The sequence below is a fragment of the Chlorocebus sabaeus genome, chromosome 9, assembly GCF_047675955.1.
Source record: "Chlorocebus sabaeus isolate Y175 chromosome 9, mChlSab1.0.hap1, whole genome shotgun sequence".
Taxonomy (NCBI): domain Eukaryota; kingdom Metazoa; phylum Chordata; class Mammalia; order Primates; family Cercopithecidae; genus Chlorocebus; species Chlorocebus sabaeus.
Window position 1 is genome coordinate 18,247,094 of NC_132912.1, and position 17,459 is coordinate 18,264,552.

At 38.4% G+C, this 17,459-nt stretch overlaps 1 protein-coding gene across 6 annotated transcripts in view; it reads left to right on the forward strand.

Annotated features, from left to right (window-relative positions):
* Positions 1-17,459, forward strand: part of CACNB2 (calcium voltage-gated channel auxiliary subunit beta 2) — a 398,973-nt gene that overhangs the window by 1,931 nt on the left and 379,583 nt on the right. For all 6 annotated transcript variants that reach the window (XM_008002416.3, XM_008002420.3, XM_008002417.3 and 3 more), the window contains exon 2: positions 8,515-8,607. In XM_008002416.3, coding sequence (XP_008000607.3) covers positions 8,515-8,607 — 93 coding nt within the window. The remainder of the gene's footprint in view (positions 1-8,514; positions 8,608-17,459) is intronic.

Here is a 17,459-nt window from a genome sequence, read left to right on the forward strand (position 1 = left end):
TCACAAGCCGAGTGGGGACATGTAATGAACCAGTTACATTCCCATCTGGTCTCTGCCAGAGGATCTGGATTTTAACCAATAGAGTTTGCATTTGTTCTAGACTCCTGATTTTTATCTAGACGCTTGCCAGGTTAGATAGAATGAAAAATGTACCCGGAGACCTCGGTTATTCTAGGATGAAGGTCTTGAATACTATCAATATTCGAGTCCTCCATCAAAGGAAAGGACATTTAGACCCTCATTTGCCTTTGATCTTCCTTGAGGGATATTTTAGAAAAGTTTTTATTCTTATGATAAAAATAGAGTTTCTAAATTCCTGGAGATCAAAGTCAGGGCTAGCATTCAGATAAGAGATACTAATTTACTTTGTGATTTATGTATAATGATTAAATGTAAGTCAACAAATTACTGTACAGCAGCAATGTGGAAATGATTCTGATGTGAAAAGACACAATTTCTGCCTTCAAAGAATTTATATTCCAGTAGCAGCAATTAGGATATATGTATAGGGGCTGTAAGAGAAGTTCTGACTAGTATACGGCTTCAGAGGAATAAAGATAATAAACATGCCATTTGGAGGAATCCGTAAGGACTTTATTGATGAGGTGGCATTTGCAAAAAGATTCGAAGGATGGGTCAGATTACACCAGATATTTTCGAGACAGTTGGTAAGCAGTCGTACATAAAACAAAGCCCCAGAAGTAAGAAGTCTTACAGTATATATTTATCATTTCTAGTTTAAAAAGAGCATGGTAAGGTCAAGATTGGGCACAGTTAGGCATAAAACTGACAAAGCAATTTGAGACTACATCTTGGGGACTTGGAACCTTTAGTGTATTGAGCGACAGGGAACTGTGGAAGGAGTTCAAAACAGGACCCACTTAACAGCTCATTTGGGAATATTCACTTGCAAATGTTCTGTATGATGGTTTCAAATCTCAGGAGTCCAGAAGTGAAGTTACCAGGAGGCAGACAGATGTAACAGTTTGGGCCAGGGGTAATCAGGCCTAAGAGAAAAAGAGATGAAAAGATAATGGATATGACAGTTCTATGTATCAAACATTTCAAAGTTCACTTCACAGGAATTAGCAAGTGATTGCATAGATAAAGGAGAGAGAACAGAGAGGGCAGAATGGATTTTAAAAGCAAGTTTAAGAGATATAAATATTCAACTGCATCAACATTCATCTCCTTGCTTTCTCTGCCTTCCAAAAATGAAAGCAATTTGACTTGAATTGCGTTCATCTCACATCCATTATTTGAGGGAAACATTGCCTGTTTATTTTATATCTAATAAATCATGGCATCATAGGGTCGTGTGAGGCTTGGCAAAGTCATCTCTTCCACCTCTCTGTTTGGACAGAACAGACCAGCAGTAAAAACTGCCTGAGTAAGGTGGCTGGCTCTAAAGCATCCTCCTTTTGTGTGGCACCGAGTAATTCTACTCAGAATTACTAGGCAGTTCTACCTAGAAATGGAGTTTCTATTTACAAATAGAACCTCTAAAGCAATCATTGGTTTTAGGAATCATTCTACTTCACCTCTGGATTATATTATTATATTTGTCTGAAGAAAGCAGAAGATGTAGATTTGCAAACTCTGCCATTTTCCTTTTCTGTATCAATCAGTCTGCCTAGAGAGAGGGAGCACGCTAATACATTCCGGTCCATTTGCCCCAGTACATTGCCATAAACAAAATGATACATTTCTCAGAGCCCTGGTTTTTGTTTGTTTTGTTTTTGTTTTTGTTCTGTTTTGATTTTTGAGACAGAGTCTCACTCTGTCACCCAGGCCGGAGTGCAGTGGCACTATCTCAGCTCACTGCAACCTTCACCTCCTGGTTTCAAGCAATTTTCCTGCCTCAGCCTCCTTAGTAGCTAGGACTACAGGCGCCCGCCACCATGCCCAACTAATTTTTTTGTATTTTTAGTAGAAATGGGGTTTCACCATGTTGGCTAGGTTTGTCTCAAACTCCTGACCTCAGGTGATCTGCCCGCCTTGGCCTCCCAAAGTGCTGGGATTACAGGTGTGAGCCACCATACCCGGCCCAAAATGGATCCATTTCTCACATAAGAAGTGAGTGGCAATCTAACTGCAAATTCTGGAAAGTTCCAAGTTAAGAAAATTGCATTGCTTTTTAGGTAAACTGTTGAACAGTTTCAGTGTGAACTTGGACACAGTCTACCTCCAAAGTCCAGATGCTCATGGAGGACCCTTTCTCCAAGCTCCAAATCTGTGCTGTTCACTGTGGTAGCCACTAGCCACCTGTGGCTTTTGAGCCCTTGAAATGTGGCTAGTCTGAACTGATATGTGCTATAAATGTGAAATTCACACCAGCTATCAAAGCCTTAAGATGAAATAAAGAATGTAACACATCTTCATTAGTAAATTTTAAATTGATGACATGTTGCAATGACCATGTTTTGGATATGCTGGGTTCAATAAATGCATTGTTACAATTAATTTCACCTGTTACTGTTTACCTTTTTAATGTGGCTGCTGGAAAATTTCAATGATGTATTTGGCTCATATGATATTTCTATGGGGCAACATTAAACTGGTAATTCTCTAGGGAATTGAATAGCTCCTGCATGAAGGTTGGGTGAACGGGAAGCAGGTGACAGGGATTGATAGGTAACAGAAGAGGAAATGGAGGAGTAACAAGAACCGTATCTCAGCACTCTAGGCCTCAGGGAGATTGTCAGTGGCACCTCCAGTCACACCTGAAACTGAACAGACAGTAACCAGCGGGCCTGTTTGTTTTGCTCCTAGCAACAGGTCCCAGCTGGTCCCACCCAAGCCGAGTCTGCCAGATGCTTTTCAAGCATGTGATGGCAACATCCTGAATGGCTGTAGCAAGGAGCTTTATCGAAAAAGAGTAGCAGCTGTTTTCTAGTGGCTCTCGAACTAAATCAACACTGTTTTCCTGACATAGTCTTAGGTTCCATGTGCAAATGAGTTTTCTGCAGTCTCCAAAGTTAGTGGCCATAGGTCCTGTGCTTTATGTTTTGCTGAAATCTTCACTTCTAACCACCATCACTTTCCTCTTGAATGGTTTTTTTGTTTTTTTTTTTCCCTGATGTGGCATGGGAGAAATTTACAGACATGCCAATCAGAATTTCTTTGTATGTTTTAGAATTTGAAATATATCTGAGTGATTTGAGGTTTTGTTGTTCTTACAGTCTCATGCTCTTTTTCTTTTTGTCTCTCTTTTTATATGAAGACTCGGTTTACCTGTTGCTGTATTTAATTCCTTTGAATTATGTAGCCTTGGCCCGTTCAAGAGAAGCTAAACAAAATATGTTAACCCCATAGAGGATGGTGATACTCTCCAATTGTGTAGCTTGTCTCTATCCTACATATAGTATAGGTCAAAAACCACGTTACAAACTAATTGTAACAATGCATTATTTCACAACATAACAGAGAGAGAAAACTACTTATGACATCACTTGAAGGAACCGGGCCTGTCTTACTGATCTTTCCAAGCCTGGCAGGAGGTAGATTGTGAAGAAGGCATGTGTTGTTCCTGGCTTTCTGCCCTCCCTGCCTGTGCTCCTCCTCACTGGGCAGATAGACCTCTGCTTCCTGGCCTTCTTCCTCCCTCCTCCCTCCTCTACCTGCTAGACACCCACCCCCATCCCCAAGAACTCTATTTATGCAGGCTCCTTGTTCCTTTCTGCTTTTGTGTGAACTGAGTCATATAAAAGGCAACTCCCTTTTCTAGGAATGTCATTTAGCTACTTCTTGCCTAGTAAAGGATCTTACCCTTAGCTTATTCACACTAAGCTACTGGTAAATGAGGAGATTTGATACATGATTTCTCTACAGATAGTTTTGGCTTTGTTTGTTTTTGGTCATAAGATGAGGAAAGTTTGGAAATTCAAAGGGATAAACATCATTGAATATTAACTGAGAGAGATGGAGACTAGTTTTTAAAATTTAATTTAATTTAATTTAATTTTTTGAGACAGTGTCTCACTCGGTAGCCCAGGCTGGAGTGCAGTGGTGCGATCTTGGCTCACTGCAACCTCCACCTTCCATGTTGAAGCATTTGTCCTGCTTCAGCCTCCTGAGTAGCTGGGACTACAGGCACATGTCACCACGGCCAGCTAATTTTTTGTTTGTTTTTGTTTTTGAGACAGGGTCTCGCTCTGTCACTCAGGCTGGAGTGCAGTGGTGCTATCTTGGCTCACTGCAACTTCCACCTCCTGGGTTCAGGCGATTCTCCTGCCTCATCCTCCTGAGTCGCTGGTATTACAGGCACCAGTCACCACATCTGGCTAATTTTTTTGTGTTTTTAGTAGAGATAGGGTTTCAACATGTTGGTCACTCTAGTCTTGAACTCGTGACCTCAAATGATCTGTTCACCTCTGCCTCCCAAAGTGCTGGGATGACAGGCATGAGCCACCGCGCCCAGCCTAATTTTTGTATTTTTCAGTAGAAACGGTTTCGCCATGTTGGCGAGGGTAGTGTCAAACTCCTGACCTCAGGTGATCCGCCCACATTGCTCTCCCAAAGTGCTGGGATTACAAGCGTGAGCCACCATGCCCGGCCTAATTTTAAGTGTCAGTATTATGCTCACAGGAAGTAATCTGTAGGCAGGAGAGCTGTCACAATAACCATCAAAGCACAGAAGCCATATCATTCTTCAGGTTGTCCCCAGGGGCTGCCAACATTGTGTGCACGGCTAAAATCTCCAGGTAACTGACAACTTCTATAATTAATTACTCCTGTCTCCTTCAATCATACAGAAATTAGATTTTCATTACTTGTGAAAAGGTCAACATTTATTTGCTGATTTTTAAGACTGGAGTCCACTCTTAAGTTATTTAGTGTCAAGAAAGATAGATATTCATTCACACTAAGCTGACATTAACATCACGGTGGATTTTGAATGTCTTTTTAATAAGTCATTAATATATTTTTGGAAATGTCTTAAGAATTTTTTTCCCTAGTTTCTGAAATCTTAGCCTGATGTTTTGAAACAAATAAAGTAATATAAATATAAGAGTTTTTTTTTCTTTTTAGTATAGTGACATAATTTGTTTTTATTACGCTTCAGGTAGCTAATAGCAATTAGTGGAAATTAGTGACTTTTCGGACTCTTTCAAGAAGGACAGAGAGTCCTGTACGTGTCAGGGAGAATCTATAGGTAACACCTTGTACTATAGCCAGATCCCCTTTCCTGTCTCCCCTTTTCTTTGTACAACCTGGGCCACACTAATGATGAACAGTTTCAGATATTGGGTGTTCATATATTTAATGTTGGTAAAAAATATTTAGAAAAACTATTGTTCACAAAAGTGGCTGCACTTGAAACAATTACACACATTTGTATATATATATATTTTGCAAATTTAGTCAGCTAAATATTTGAACACTGAATCTTACCTGTCTTTCCCATCTGGGAGAGGTCTGGCCTTCCCATTTTTTCCCCCCGTAATTCCTTCAGAAGAAGTCGTCTAGTCCTTATTTTCAAGGATTTCAAGTAACTGAAAACCGAATCTTTCGAGCAAGATGGACTTAATTTTAAATACGCATTAGATTAAAAGAAATTTAATTTCGTAATGGCAGGCTGAATTCTCATTAACATTTTTAAAGGTATATGAAAATGGGCTATTAGCTTTCCAAAGATGCTTTAAATGTTTTTTTGTTTTTTGATCCTGACTGTTATTATAAAAAAATATAACTGGTAAGTAGTCACTCTACAGTTTAATAAAAAAAAAAAAAAGAAACTTTAGAAGAGAAATTACTGTGGAAATTAGTAAAATCGCAGAATAGAGGTATAATTAAGCATGTCTATTTATTTTGTCTTTTAATAATTATGATATATGATAGAGAGTTGATCTAACACTCTTAAGGCATGAGCAAATGAGTACTTTAAATAAATCATGACTTACACACTTAAGTAATGAAAGAATATTTTTTTCCTCAAAACTATCACCAGCATGCATGCAGTTCAGTGTGCCATAGTTGTTTAGTGTGTAAACTGTCTTAGTACAGTTGAAAACTGTAATGATTTCATTACATATCCTTTGCATAGGTAGCTAAGTATGCCTGAAATAGCGTTTATGAACAGGATTCCCAGGGGCCTGGAAAAATTAATGTGAGTTTTTAAATGTGTCCAACTTTTTGCAGAGAACGACCACCTCCTCTGTGACTGAATGTCTTTAACTTTGTGTGACTCTCACAGTGCCTGGTGTACAACTGTGAGCAACCACAAAAAACCTCACACATCCAAGAAGCTGAATAATGAAACATATTTATCACTAAAATGCTAAAATTAAAGGACAGTAGAATTGTGAAGATATTCTTTTCTGTTCATTTAAAAATGGTACTGCAGGCTGGGCGTGGTAACCTACTCCTGTAGTCCCACCACTTTGGGAGGCTGAGGCGGGAGGATTGCTTAAAGTCATGAGTTCAAGACCAGCCTGGGCAACACAATGAGACCCTGTCTCTACAAAAAACCAAAAAAATAGCCAAGCATGGCAATGTGTGCCTGTAGTTCCAGTTATTTGGGAGGCTGAGGTGGGAGGATTGCTTGAGCCCAGGGGGTGTGGGGGTAGTCAAGGCTGCAGTGAGCCATGATCATGTCACTACACTCCAGCCTGGGTGACAGCACAAGACATTGTCCACCGCAGCCCCCCAAAAAAGGGAAAAGATTATATTTTGTCTTTGTTCTCAAAGATAATTTACGTTCCTCATGAGGGTAAATGATGGATTTAACACAGATTGTCCCTACACCCCCAAAGAAGCATGTTAGGCCTTAAAAATACTTTCAAGGTAATAAGTACTTTTGCACATGGGTTAATATATATTTAAAAGAAAATTTTAAAGAGATTTTCATACTTTATTTTACCTTTCTTAGGCCTCATAAAATGCATCCATCCAAAACTTTACATAATAATTGGAAAAGAAAAAAAGTGGTTAAAAGAATGTTATTTTTCAACAGTTTACTGAATAATGTTTACATAAGAAAAAAAGAATAAGCTGTTAACTGAGGAGAACCTTGTATATTACATTACGAAAGCCCAGCGTAGCTTTCTTGCCGTTTATGAAGTTGAGAGTTAATTAAATGTCATGGAAACACATTTGTATTATATAAATCCCTTAGATACTCTGAAGAGAACAAACATATATAAGAAAATTTTTTGCTTTAAGATTATACCACCCTCTCAATGATTGCAAATTCATCTAAATTACTCATAACGCAAATGTTTGTAATAGATTTCAGCTTGCCTAAGTGCTACATATACTATGGCAGATATTTTAATGAAAACCATATGAATAGAGGAAGCATAACCAAATAGCATTTTCAAAACCTGAATATGACGATTTGAAAAATAAATGGTGTAAATTCTGATCATCTAATGAAGTCTCTATGAGCCTAATAATTCTCAACGTGTTATATACACTTTTGTCCAGTTCATTTCCACGTCTTCCAACCCCTGCATAGGTATCACTTTTTATGTATTAGTTTGAGTCCTTACCATGTGTTAGATCTTAGGCTAAATGCTATAAATACATTATTTCATTTCATACTTAATCCTATGAGGTATTATTTCATCTAATACTTAACCCCATTTTAAAGATGAAAAGATTGAAAAAATTAAGAAACTTGGTCAAGATCTGCTATGGCCAGGATTCTAACCTGTGTGCTGCATTTAACTCTAAACTCAGTGTTAAGCTATTGTTCATTTATATTTTAATGTTTAATATTTGCACTTACTGTATCTGTGCTTAGAATTAAACATAGATTGATGTGTAGTTTATTCTTAGGCTTCTGAATGTAAACTGTAAATGTAATAGGAAAAGCAAGTTCATTTTTAGATGTTTGTGCTTGGCCCAATCCTATTATTGAAACAAACCATCTTACCTTTAACTTATTGTTTTAAATGTTTATTTTTAAATGCTTTATCATTATAGGCTTTTGCCTCTTGCCTGCTAACATATTTAGAACAGATAACATCCATTGTTTTAATTCACTAGTTATTCAGTGCTTTGCCAAGAAAACTCTCCTCCCCGGCCGGGCACGACGGCTCATGCCTGTAATCCTAATGCTTTGGCAGGCCAAGGTGGGCAGATCACCTGAGGTCGGGATTTCAAGACCACCTTGACCAACATGGAGAAACCCTGTCTCTACTGAAAATACAAAATTAGCTAGACATGGTGGCACATGCCTGTAATCCCAACTATGCAGGAGGCTGAAGCAGGAGAATCGCTTGAACCTGGGAGGCAGAGATTGCAGTGAGCCGAGATGGTGCCCTTGCACTCCAGCCTGGGCAACAAGAGTGAAACTCTGTCTCAAAAAAGAACAGAAAGGAAACTGTCCTCCCTACATCATCACTGATTGGAAATAGATTTATGGAATCCCACCAATATTAACTTTCTAATGATGCTTACATGATGGCAATGTATTACTTGTTTTCGGTCTTAGATGTTTTCTACAACTAGGCCTACATTCCTGTTAAAGGGTCTTATAATAATCTAATTTTTTTTTTTTTTTTGTAGTCATATGGAAAAGGAGCCAGAAGGAAAAACAGATTTAAAGGATCTGATGGAAGCACATCATCTGACACTACCTCAAATAGTTTTGTTCGCCAGGTAAGACAGTTTTAAGTTCATGGTTTTGAAACGTATCTTAAAATGACTTCAGATTTTTAAAGGCGGTTTTTCACTCTTTTCCTTAAGATTTATGTAGTATGATTGTACTTACTTTTAATTGAAGTGAAAACTGTGCTGTTTAATGTCATAATTAAAATATTTTAATTTTAAGTGAGACTAAGTAATAATTACACTCTTTCCTGGCAAGTTGAGGAAAGACAAGTGTAGAATTCATTACAGAGGATTTCTTTGAAACAGAGTGAGAGAACTCCAGCAGAAATGATTATGGATTTGAGGGGAATTTTTTTTAGTGGGACAGAGAGCTGGTGGTGCATCTGTATCTCCATCTATGAGATGCTGGGGTTCTTCTAGTTGAGTTTTCTTCTCACTTTGAGCTTGAATCGAAAACTAGAAAATGGTTCTTGGTCTTGAAATGGTTGAGGCTACTGAGGTTAAATAGAACATGCAGTATCACTGAGACATAATTTAGATAATTTCTGCCTTTGGAGACATAGCCTTCGTCTCATTTAACGTGTAGTATATTCCTGCCAAGCAGCCTGGAATGGTCCCCTAAACAGACAGTGCCAGGCTCCCTAACATATAAACACACTTATATATGGTAACAGAAAGGAATTCCATTAGCAGAGGAAGGGCACAGAGGCAGCTGGACCTCTGAGGGTTGTGGTTGCGTGTTGAGAATGAAGTCTCATCAGGAATGAGTGAGCTTGTTTCTTCCTCTAACCCCTCTTCATGGAGTGGAAAGTAGGGGAGGAGCATGCTGCAGAGAATCCACTGTTGTGGCTCACGGATGGCCAGTGTCTGACCAGTGCTCTCTTCATCTCTTGTCAATGACAGCTCACTCCCCAGAACAGTGGTTGTCAACTGGAAAAGCTGCCCTGTGTCATTTGGATGCCGCTTTCCCCAATGCTGCTTGAGTCCGTCATCATGGCCATGGATTCCATCCCTGCCCCCTGTTTGTGTGGCAGGAGGGTCTCCTATAAATCCTTGATGATCTTTTGGGTGTTATTTTTGTTGGGGACTGTTACATTTCACCAGCTGTCTACCCTTACTGGCTCCTTGTGGCACTCCCCAGGTGTCTCCCTCATGTTTCCTTCCCACAGTTAGCCGCAGTTGAACTTGAACTTGTCCACCTGCAGCATTGGTGGGGATTTTGATCGTGGCTGGTTGCTGCTGCTTTGCACTGTCCTTAGCCAAAGGATGATCTGTCCCCAGCCATCAGTCCCCGCTTGCAACGTTTGAGTATGCCAGTGGTACATCCAAGTCACTTGGCAACTGGAAAAAAATGGATCTGGCCCGTACCAATTGGGAATTGTTGTGGTTGCAGGAAGTGAGAAAAAGAGTTAAGAAGGGGCAAAGCAAAGCTTTTTTGGTTAGAAACATTTAGAAAGAAAATAGAAGATGAAGCCAAGTGAGGCCCAGCCCTAGAGCTATGTTCTAATGGTGTCAGCAGGAGCTGGGAAGGCTCTCAGAGGAGCGGAAGGTGTGTGCGTTGGCCTGATGTTATAGTGGGCAGAATCCAGGCATCATGGTCCTGCTGATGAAGGGAGGGCCTTGGGACATAGTGACTTGGGTGAGTCAGTTAAAGGAAAGTTGCCCAATGCCTTTTCCATTTCAAGTATGCGTATTTATTCTGTCTCTGAGACAAGGAGATTGAACCTGGAGAGCTAGAGTTAGAATCTACAACTCTGAGTCATCATGCGGGACCTGAAACAGAAAAAAAAAAGAAAAAAGAAAAACTAGCTCATTAGTGTGCATAGTAGCTGCAGCAAAGCAACAAACAATGCCAGGCCGCTTGTTGAAATTGTATGGAAACAAAACTGATATGTTTCAAGTAAGCAAGACATAATGAATAGAAACGAATAGTGTAGAACCCATTATTACTCATTTAATCCCTGTAGAAATGCCACATAAAGGCAATCGCTAGACTCCATTTTCAAGTTATATTTTTGACTGTGAATTCCTTTTTCGTAGAGTTTTGAGAACTCAATTCACATGGCAAGGAGGGATTACCATAGTGTGTATAACTAAACTGGAATTTGTTTTTCTTCACAGTAATTTTCTTTTGTGTTCTTAGTAATGTATGTAGCTTAAAACACCGTTATAAGTGATAACAAGAGTTGTTAAATGATGCAATGTAAATTTAGATATATATTGCCAAAACATACATGAGCATGTAAGAAGGCAAAAGGAAATTTATCCCAAAGGGTAAATGTACAGGTCTGTTTCATAGAATATCAATAGGATGAGGTGTTTGCTATGGCATGGATTTTGGGGTAATGATTACACAGGCATATCATTGAAAACCCTTAAATGCTGGTTTGCATCTGTCACAAAAGGAAAACTAGTGTCTTTGGCAAGAGTGCTGAGTTAAAAATTGTATTTCTCCTTTGGTAATTTAATCTCTATTCTGTTAAAACAGCGTTCCTATTTTGCTGCCATTTGAAAATAAGTAAAAGCTACCATAAGATAGCCAGATATTTAATAGAAATGGTTTCCTGGAGTGTTTGCAGGAATGCATGGCAGATAGTAACAATGGGCACATTAGATGATTATTATTATTATTTATTTAGTTTTGAGGCCAAGTCTCACTCTGTTACCCAGGCTGTGGTACAGTGGCGTGATCTCGGCTCACTGCAACCTCTGCCTCCCTGGTTCAAGTGATTCTCCTGCCTCAGCCTTGCGAATAGCTGGTATTACAGGCACAAGCTATGCGCAGCTGATTTTTGTATTTTTAGTAGAGATGGAGTTTCACCATGATGGCCAGGCTGGTCTCGAACTCCTGACCTCAGGTGATTCGCCCACCTCAGTGTGCCAAAGTGCTGGGATTACAGGCGTGAGCCACCATGCCTGGCAGCACATTGGATTATTAAATAATTGGAAAAAATACCCTTTACATGTTGTTTTTTCATATAAGTGTATATTTTTTAAACAAGTGACTTGCATCGACACATACTGCTTACTTGTCTGTAGCTAGGGAACATATATAATTGGTATTACAAAGGTATTTGCCCAATAGAAATGGATTTTGTTTTAAAATATCTTGCAGTTAGAGTCTACTATTGCCCTTTAATTAAAAATAATTCCTATATAATTTTAAAAACCTTATAATTTTATTGTTATAAACAGTATATTATTTGTAAGAAATTTAAAAAGTAAAATATTCAGAAACACTAGGTATACTTTTAGGTAGTCTTTATAATACTAAGATTTAAAAGTTTTAGATAATGTGAAAATTTGACATAAAGGAAATGAATTAAGAACTTAAAAAAAAACAACTTGGAGAATATCAGAGAGTTCATTATGGAATAAATTGTCCTCCTATCCAACTCTCAAATTCATCTTTAGAAGCCCAAACACCCAGTGTGACTATATTTGGAGATAAGGCCTCTGGGAATAGGACTCTAATTCAATGGGACTATTATCCCTTTTTTTTTTTTTTTTTTTTTTTGAGGTGGAGTCTCACTCTGTTGCCCAGGCTGGAGTGCAGTGGCATGATCTTGGTTCACTACAACCTCCACCTCCTGGGTTCAAGCAATTCTCTTGCCTTAGCCTCCCCAGTAGCTGGGATTACAGGTGTGCACCACTATGTCTGGCTAATTTTTGTGTTTTTAGTAGAGACAGGATTTTGCCATGTTGGCCAGGCTGGTCTCATACTCCTGACCTCAAGTGATCCGCCTGGCTCAGCCTCCCAAAGTGCTGGGATTACACACATGAGCCGCCGCACCTGGCTCTTATCCTTTTAAGAAGACAAAAAGAGAACGAGGATGCATGCACACAGAGAAAAGGTCATGTGAGGACACAGTGAGGAGGCAGCAGTCCGCAAGCTAAGGAGAGAGGCCTCACCAAAAACCAACTCCGCTGCACCTTGACCTTGGGCTTTTAGTCTCCAAAACTGCAAGACAATTAATTCTTAATGTTGAAACCACCCTGTAGTAATCTGTTATGGCAGCTTGAGCAGACCAATAGAGATTAATATATAATTAGGCTTGAAAATGGGCCTTTTAAAATCAACCTTCTTATTGATCATGTAACATATATGCCAAAAAGTACACAAATCATGTATTCAGTCTGGTGAGTTGTCATAAGGTCAACCCCCGTGGAGCCACCACCCAGGTAAAGAAATAAGCATTCAGCCCCACTTGTTCCCTTTTGGACCTTTCTCAATCATATTCCCTCTTTCCTCACTAAAGATAATCACCATCCTTACTTCCAATACCGTACATTTGTTTGACCTGTGTTTGCAGTTGTATATAAATGGAATCATTGTGTATCTGAATTCTTTCACTGAACATTATGGCTGTTATATTTATCTATGTTGGACATTTTAATAATTTGTGGATTGTCTTTGGTTGATTTTGGCTTGTTGGTGTGATTTTACAGCATTCCATGGTGTGGAAAGACGTTTGATTTATGTGCTCTCTGTTGGTAGACATTGGGCTGTTTCCAGCTGAGGGAACTGAGACTGATGTTCCAATGCACGTTCTTATGTGCCCCTTTGCTACACATATGTATGCGTTTTTGTTCAGTGAATAGAGTGGATGCTAGGTAATATGGCATGCCTGTGTTCAACTAAAGTAAACACCGTGAAACAGTTTTCCAAGGTGGTTGTACCAATTTGCACTCCTACAAGCAGTGGGTGACGGTTTCGGTTGTCTTACATCTTTGCTAAAACATAGTAGTGTCAATGTTTTTCATTACAGTAGGTTTTATGACAGTGCAGTGGTAGCTCATTGTGGTATTAATACCCATTTTTCTGATATCTAACCCACAATTTAACTGTGGCTAGACCTAGGGAACAGCTAGAGAACAGAGAGAGAGAGAACATATCATATATACACATATACATATATATGTCATATATATGTCAATATGTCATATACATACCGTATATATCACATTATTTACATGAAAGGTTTTATGAGAGCATTTTATCATCCTGTAGTCAATTTCTCATTAGTCATATTCTGTAGCAATTTGATTAAAATTATAAATATTTATTGGAATATGGTGAAACATATTGGAATATATTGTAACATCAGCAGAAAAAGGCTACACAGTAAAAGGGTAAAAGGCATTTACCAGTGGTTTTATCTTTCCAAACTTTTAGTTGTATAGTTAGCTAATGAAAATTTACCTTAAGAATTGTCTTAAGGAAAGTTTTCTTCTGGGTATGTTTCTGTGTTAGACTCTAAAGCAGAACAGCAGCTACCTTGAAACAATTTTTGCAGTTATATAGATGAAGTTTCCATTTTGTTAATAAATCAGTTCACCATTAGTTAGTCAACTAATTAGTCTTCTGGCCCTTGACGTTATCAACTTATCTGAAGTCAATGATATGTTACAAGAGGAATTGGGGAAATGGCATACCTCAAGAAGTTAGTTCATTTTCCCCTGGACATTGGCTCCATGTTACCCTTTGGGGAAAGGGTTGAGCCTTGACCCAGTAGTACAGGAAGTGGTCTGTCCATAGGGGTCATTGATTGTGCGTGGCAGATGTTAGTGGGATTTCCCATGAACTGTGGAAGATGAGGTTGCTGTTGGTTCTATTCCATATAAACTTGTCGTAAAGTGATAAACCAGCTCATCTTATACAGTATATCAAATATTTCAAAGACAGAATCTGTTCTTCCTTGCAGTTTCCTAAAACATTAATTAGAACAAAAGTTAACTGTGGGCTGGGCGTGGTGGCTCATGCCTGTAATACCAGCACTTTGAGAGGCCAAAGCAGGAGGATCACTTGAGTTCAGGAGTTCGAGACCAGCCTGACCAACATGGAGAAACCCTGTCTCTACTAAAACAAAACAAAACAAAAATTAGCTGGGCATGGCAGCACATGCCTATAATCCCAGCTACTTGGGAGGCTAGGGCAGGAGAATTGCTTGAACCCAGGAGGCAGAGGCCGCGGTGAGCCAAGATTGCGCCATTGCACTCCTGCCTGGGCAAGAAAAGCGAAGCTTCATCTCGAAACAAAAAACAAAAAACAAAAAGTTAACTGTGGTTTATCTGATTGCTTTTTAAATGTCATTCTTTTAGGTTGCAGACAAATACGTTGCCTAGATGCAATACATACTTTATATACTGAATGCAAAATTTCTCTATTTATCTTTTATCTAAATTATGGTGTTATAAGATTTATTTAAACAGTTTTCTTCAAGAAGCTGGTTAGGGGTAAGCGCCTGGACTCGAAAGCCAGCCTACATGAGTCTGAATTCTGGCTTTGCTATTTATTAGTTGGCCTTTGGACAAGTAACTGAATCTTTCTGTACAGCAGCCTTTTCCTCTGGAAAATAGCGCTTACTTCAAAAGTTAGTTGTAAGGATTACATGAGTTATGACTTGTAATTTGTTTAGAACCATACCTAATATGCATTATTTAAGAGTTTATTACTATTACTTATAAATATTACTACCTGTTTGTAACATTAGTTAAAACCCGAATAAGAAATAGACTATGGCAGAGGGAAAAAATAGTATTCATTAAATGCTTACTATAAGTTCTGTCTCCCTGTTTTACAGATGAAGAAACGGAGGCGCAGAGGTAAAATGACTTTTCCACAGTCCCTTACATGTAAGGTTGGAGTCAAAATCTGAATCTAAGTGGTCGACTCCAGATTCTTGTCCTTATTGGTTATGCTATACTTCCTTGTAGCTGAAGGAAACGTATAAATGATAGTAACCATTTCATTCTTTCATCTAAGGAAAACATGAAGAAAAATTCCTACGACAAATACGTACAAAGATAAAAGTTAGTCTTCTACTTTTAACTTCCTTCTGTACCGGAAAGTGAGAATGTCTTCAGCGTTGTAAATTTTCACTAGGCATCATGATTTTTTTTTAGATCAGCATAATTCCCTTCTCTCATGAAAACTTCCTCAGACTCCTAGTTTGTGATACTGTTTGGCATCCTACACCACTCTTGCTGGTCATGAAAAGTGGAACTGGAATTGGAGGAGCATTTACTTTTTTCCTTTCTCCCACAAAAGTCATAGGAACATAACTTTTTGGAATTCTGAAAGTCCTTTATTTAAAAGAAAAATAAACAGAAATGAAATCAAGTATGAATCACCTGTTTTGAGGTTTGGCTGAGGCTGATGTGGGCCCATGAATCACCCCTGCTGTGAATCTGGGTAAAGTTCGGCATATTTATGGCACCTAGTTTAACAGTAACCCCTTTAGAAACTGTGTTGCAATTCACAGGGGCTTTTGCTTTGTAAGTTGTCATAATTTTAATTTATTAAGGAGAACCAAGTGTTAAACATGACTTTTAAGCACTGTTATTAGAACGAATGAATATTATTTTCAAATCGTTTATGTGCTATAAGATATTTAATACATGAAAGTATAGTTATCTTGGACTTGTTATTAAGATTATTGTATCTATCGAGGTTGTCTTTGATTCCAGTATAAACTCTTTGGCTATGTGTTGAGAACAGATACATGAATGAAGAAATTTCATTTATCATCGTCATAAGCCTGGAAAAGCTATAATTCTTAATCTTTTGTATTTAGTACTCTGCACAAATTTACAGCCTATTAAGTGAATTAGTTTTTCCTATAACTTCTTTTCTCCTAACTTCATCAAAAGAAGGAAAAAAAAATCCCTAAGGTTAGTTGTCTTAGAAGTTTATTTTAGAACCAAAATCTAAGCAGATAAATTAACTTACTGAAAGAAAAATAGGTGGAGAAGAGTAACAAGTCCTGCTTGGCATGGATGGGTAGAACATTTGTGCTGTTCTTTTCAAGAGATTGTGCAAGAATTGCTAAGTGTATAAATTCTTTGATGCTGCCAAGGTCAGGGAAAAATATGTACATCTGCAAATAAGTACTGGTCATCAAAGTTAAAGCAGCTTTGATGAGGGGGGAGGTAGAGGAGGCAGTGTTAGTAACTACAACTGCTTATTTAGTGCAGTTCTGGTCTCTATCTCATTCTCTCTCTTCCTCCCTCCCTCACTGTTTTCTCTTCTTTTTCTTTTTTGAAAATGTCTTCATTTTCTTAAAGACATGTGTTCTCCTTGGCTACATTTACGTACCTGGCAGCATTCCAGAGTTGAACACCAAATGCTGAGAGGATGACTGCCAACTTTGCTTTATTTTTATGATTCCACAGCATGGCCATTTTCATTGAAAGTACATTGTCATCTGAGCTTTCTACTCCATGCTTCTGCCGTGTATAGCCTGGACTCACAAACTGTTTACACTGATTTTTTTTCTGTAGGGTGCTGCGTTGCACACTGGTGTCCTTTGTGCAGAAAGTTGAGACTTAGGAATCCACAACTCTTTTTGGGATTTTCAAGTGCCATTATTCTTTGGGGTTAACGGGGAAGAAGTTTGCAACTGATCAGGGATTTTGCTCACCAACATGTGTTGTGGTTGTAATGAAATAATCCTGTAGCTTCTAACGGCTTCCAGAATACAAATTAGGATGACAAAATGGAATGAACCAAATATTTAACAGAAGGTTGCATGACACTTTCAGAACATGGTATTCTAAACAAATTCCATCATCTCTCCGTACCTTGTTCTTGGTGCTGCATTTTTGGATCTTTTATATTAGTTCAGATTGGTGTTAAATGCAAATGATTAATCACAGAAGCACACAGTCTATTTTTTAGTTTTGTTTTGCAAAGACAGATTAAACTGCAATAATGATTACAGACTCCAGGCCTGCGTAGACTGATATGTTTAAGGTTGGATAAATCTTTCAACCCTTAAATACTGGCCTGTTGCCTTGTTATGCTGTATTCTTCGCAAACACACTATAAACAATAATTCAGTAGATTTATTACCACTGTGATTTCCTGTAAATTTCTTTTTATCTTATTATGGATTCAC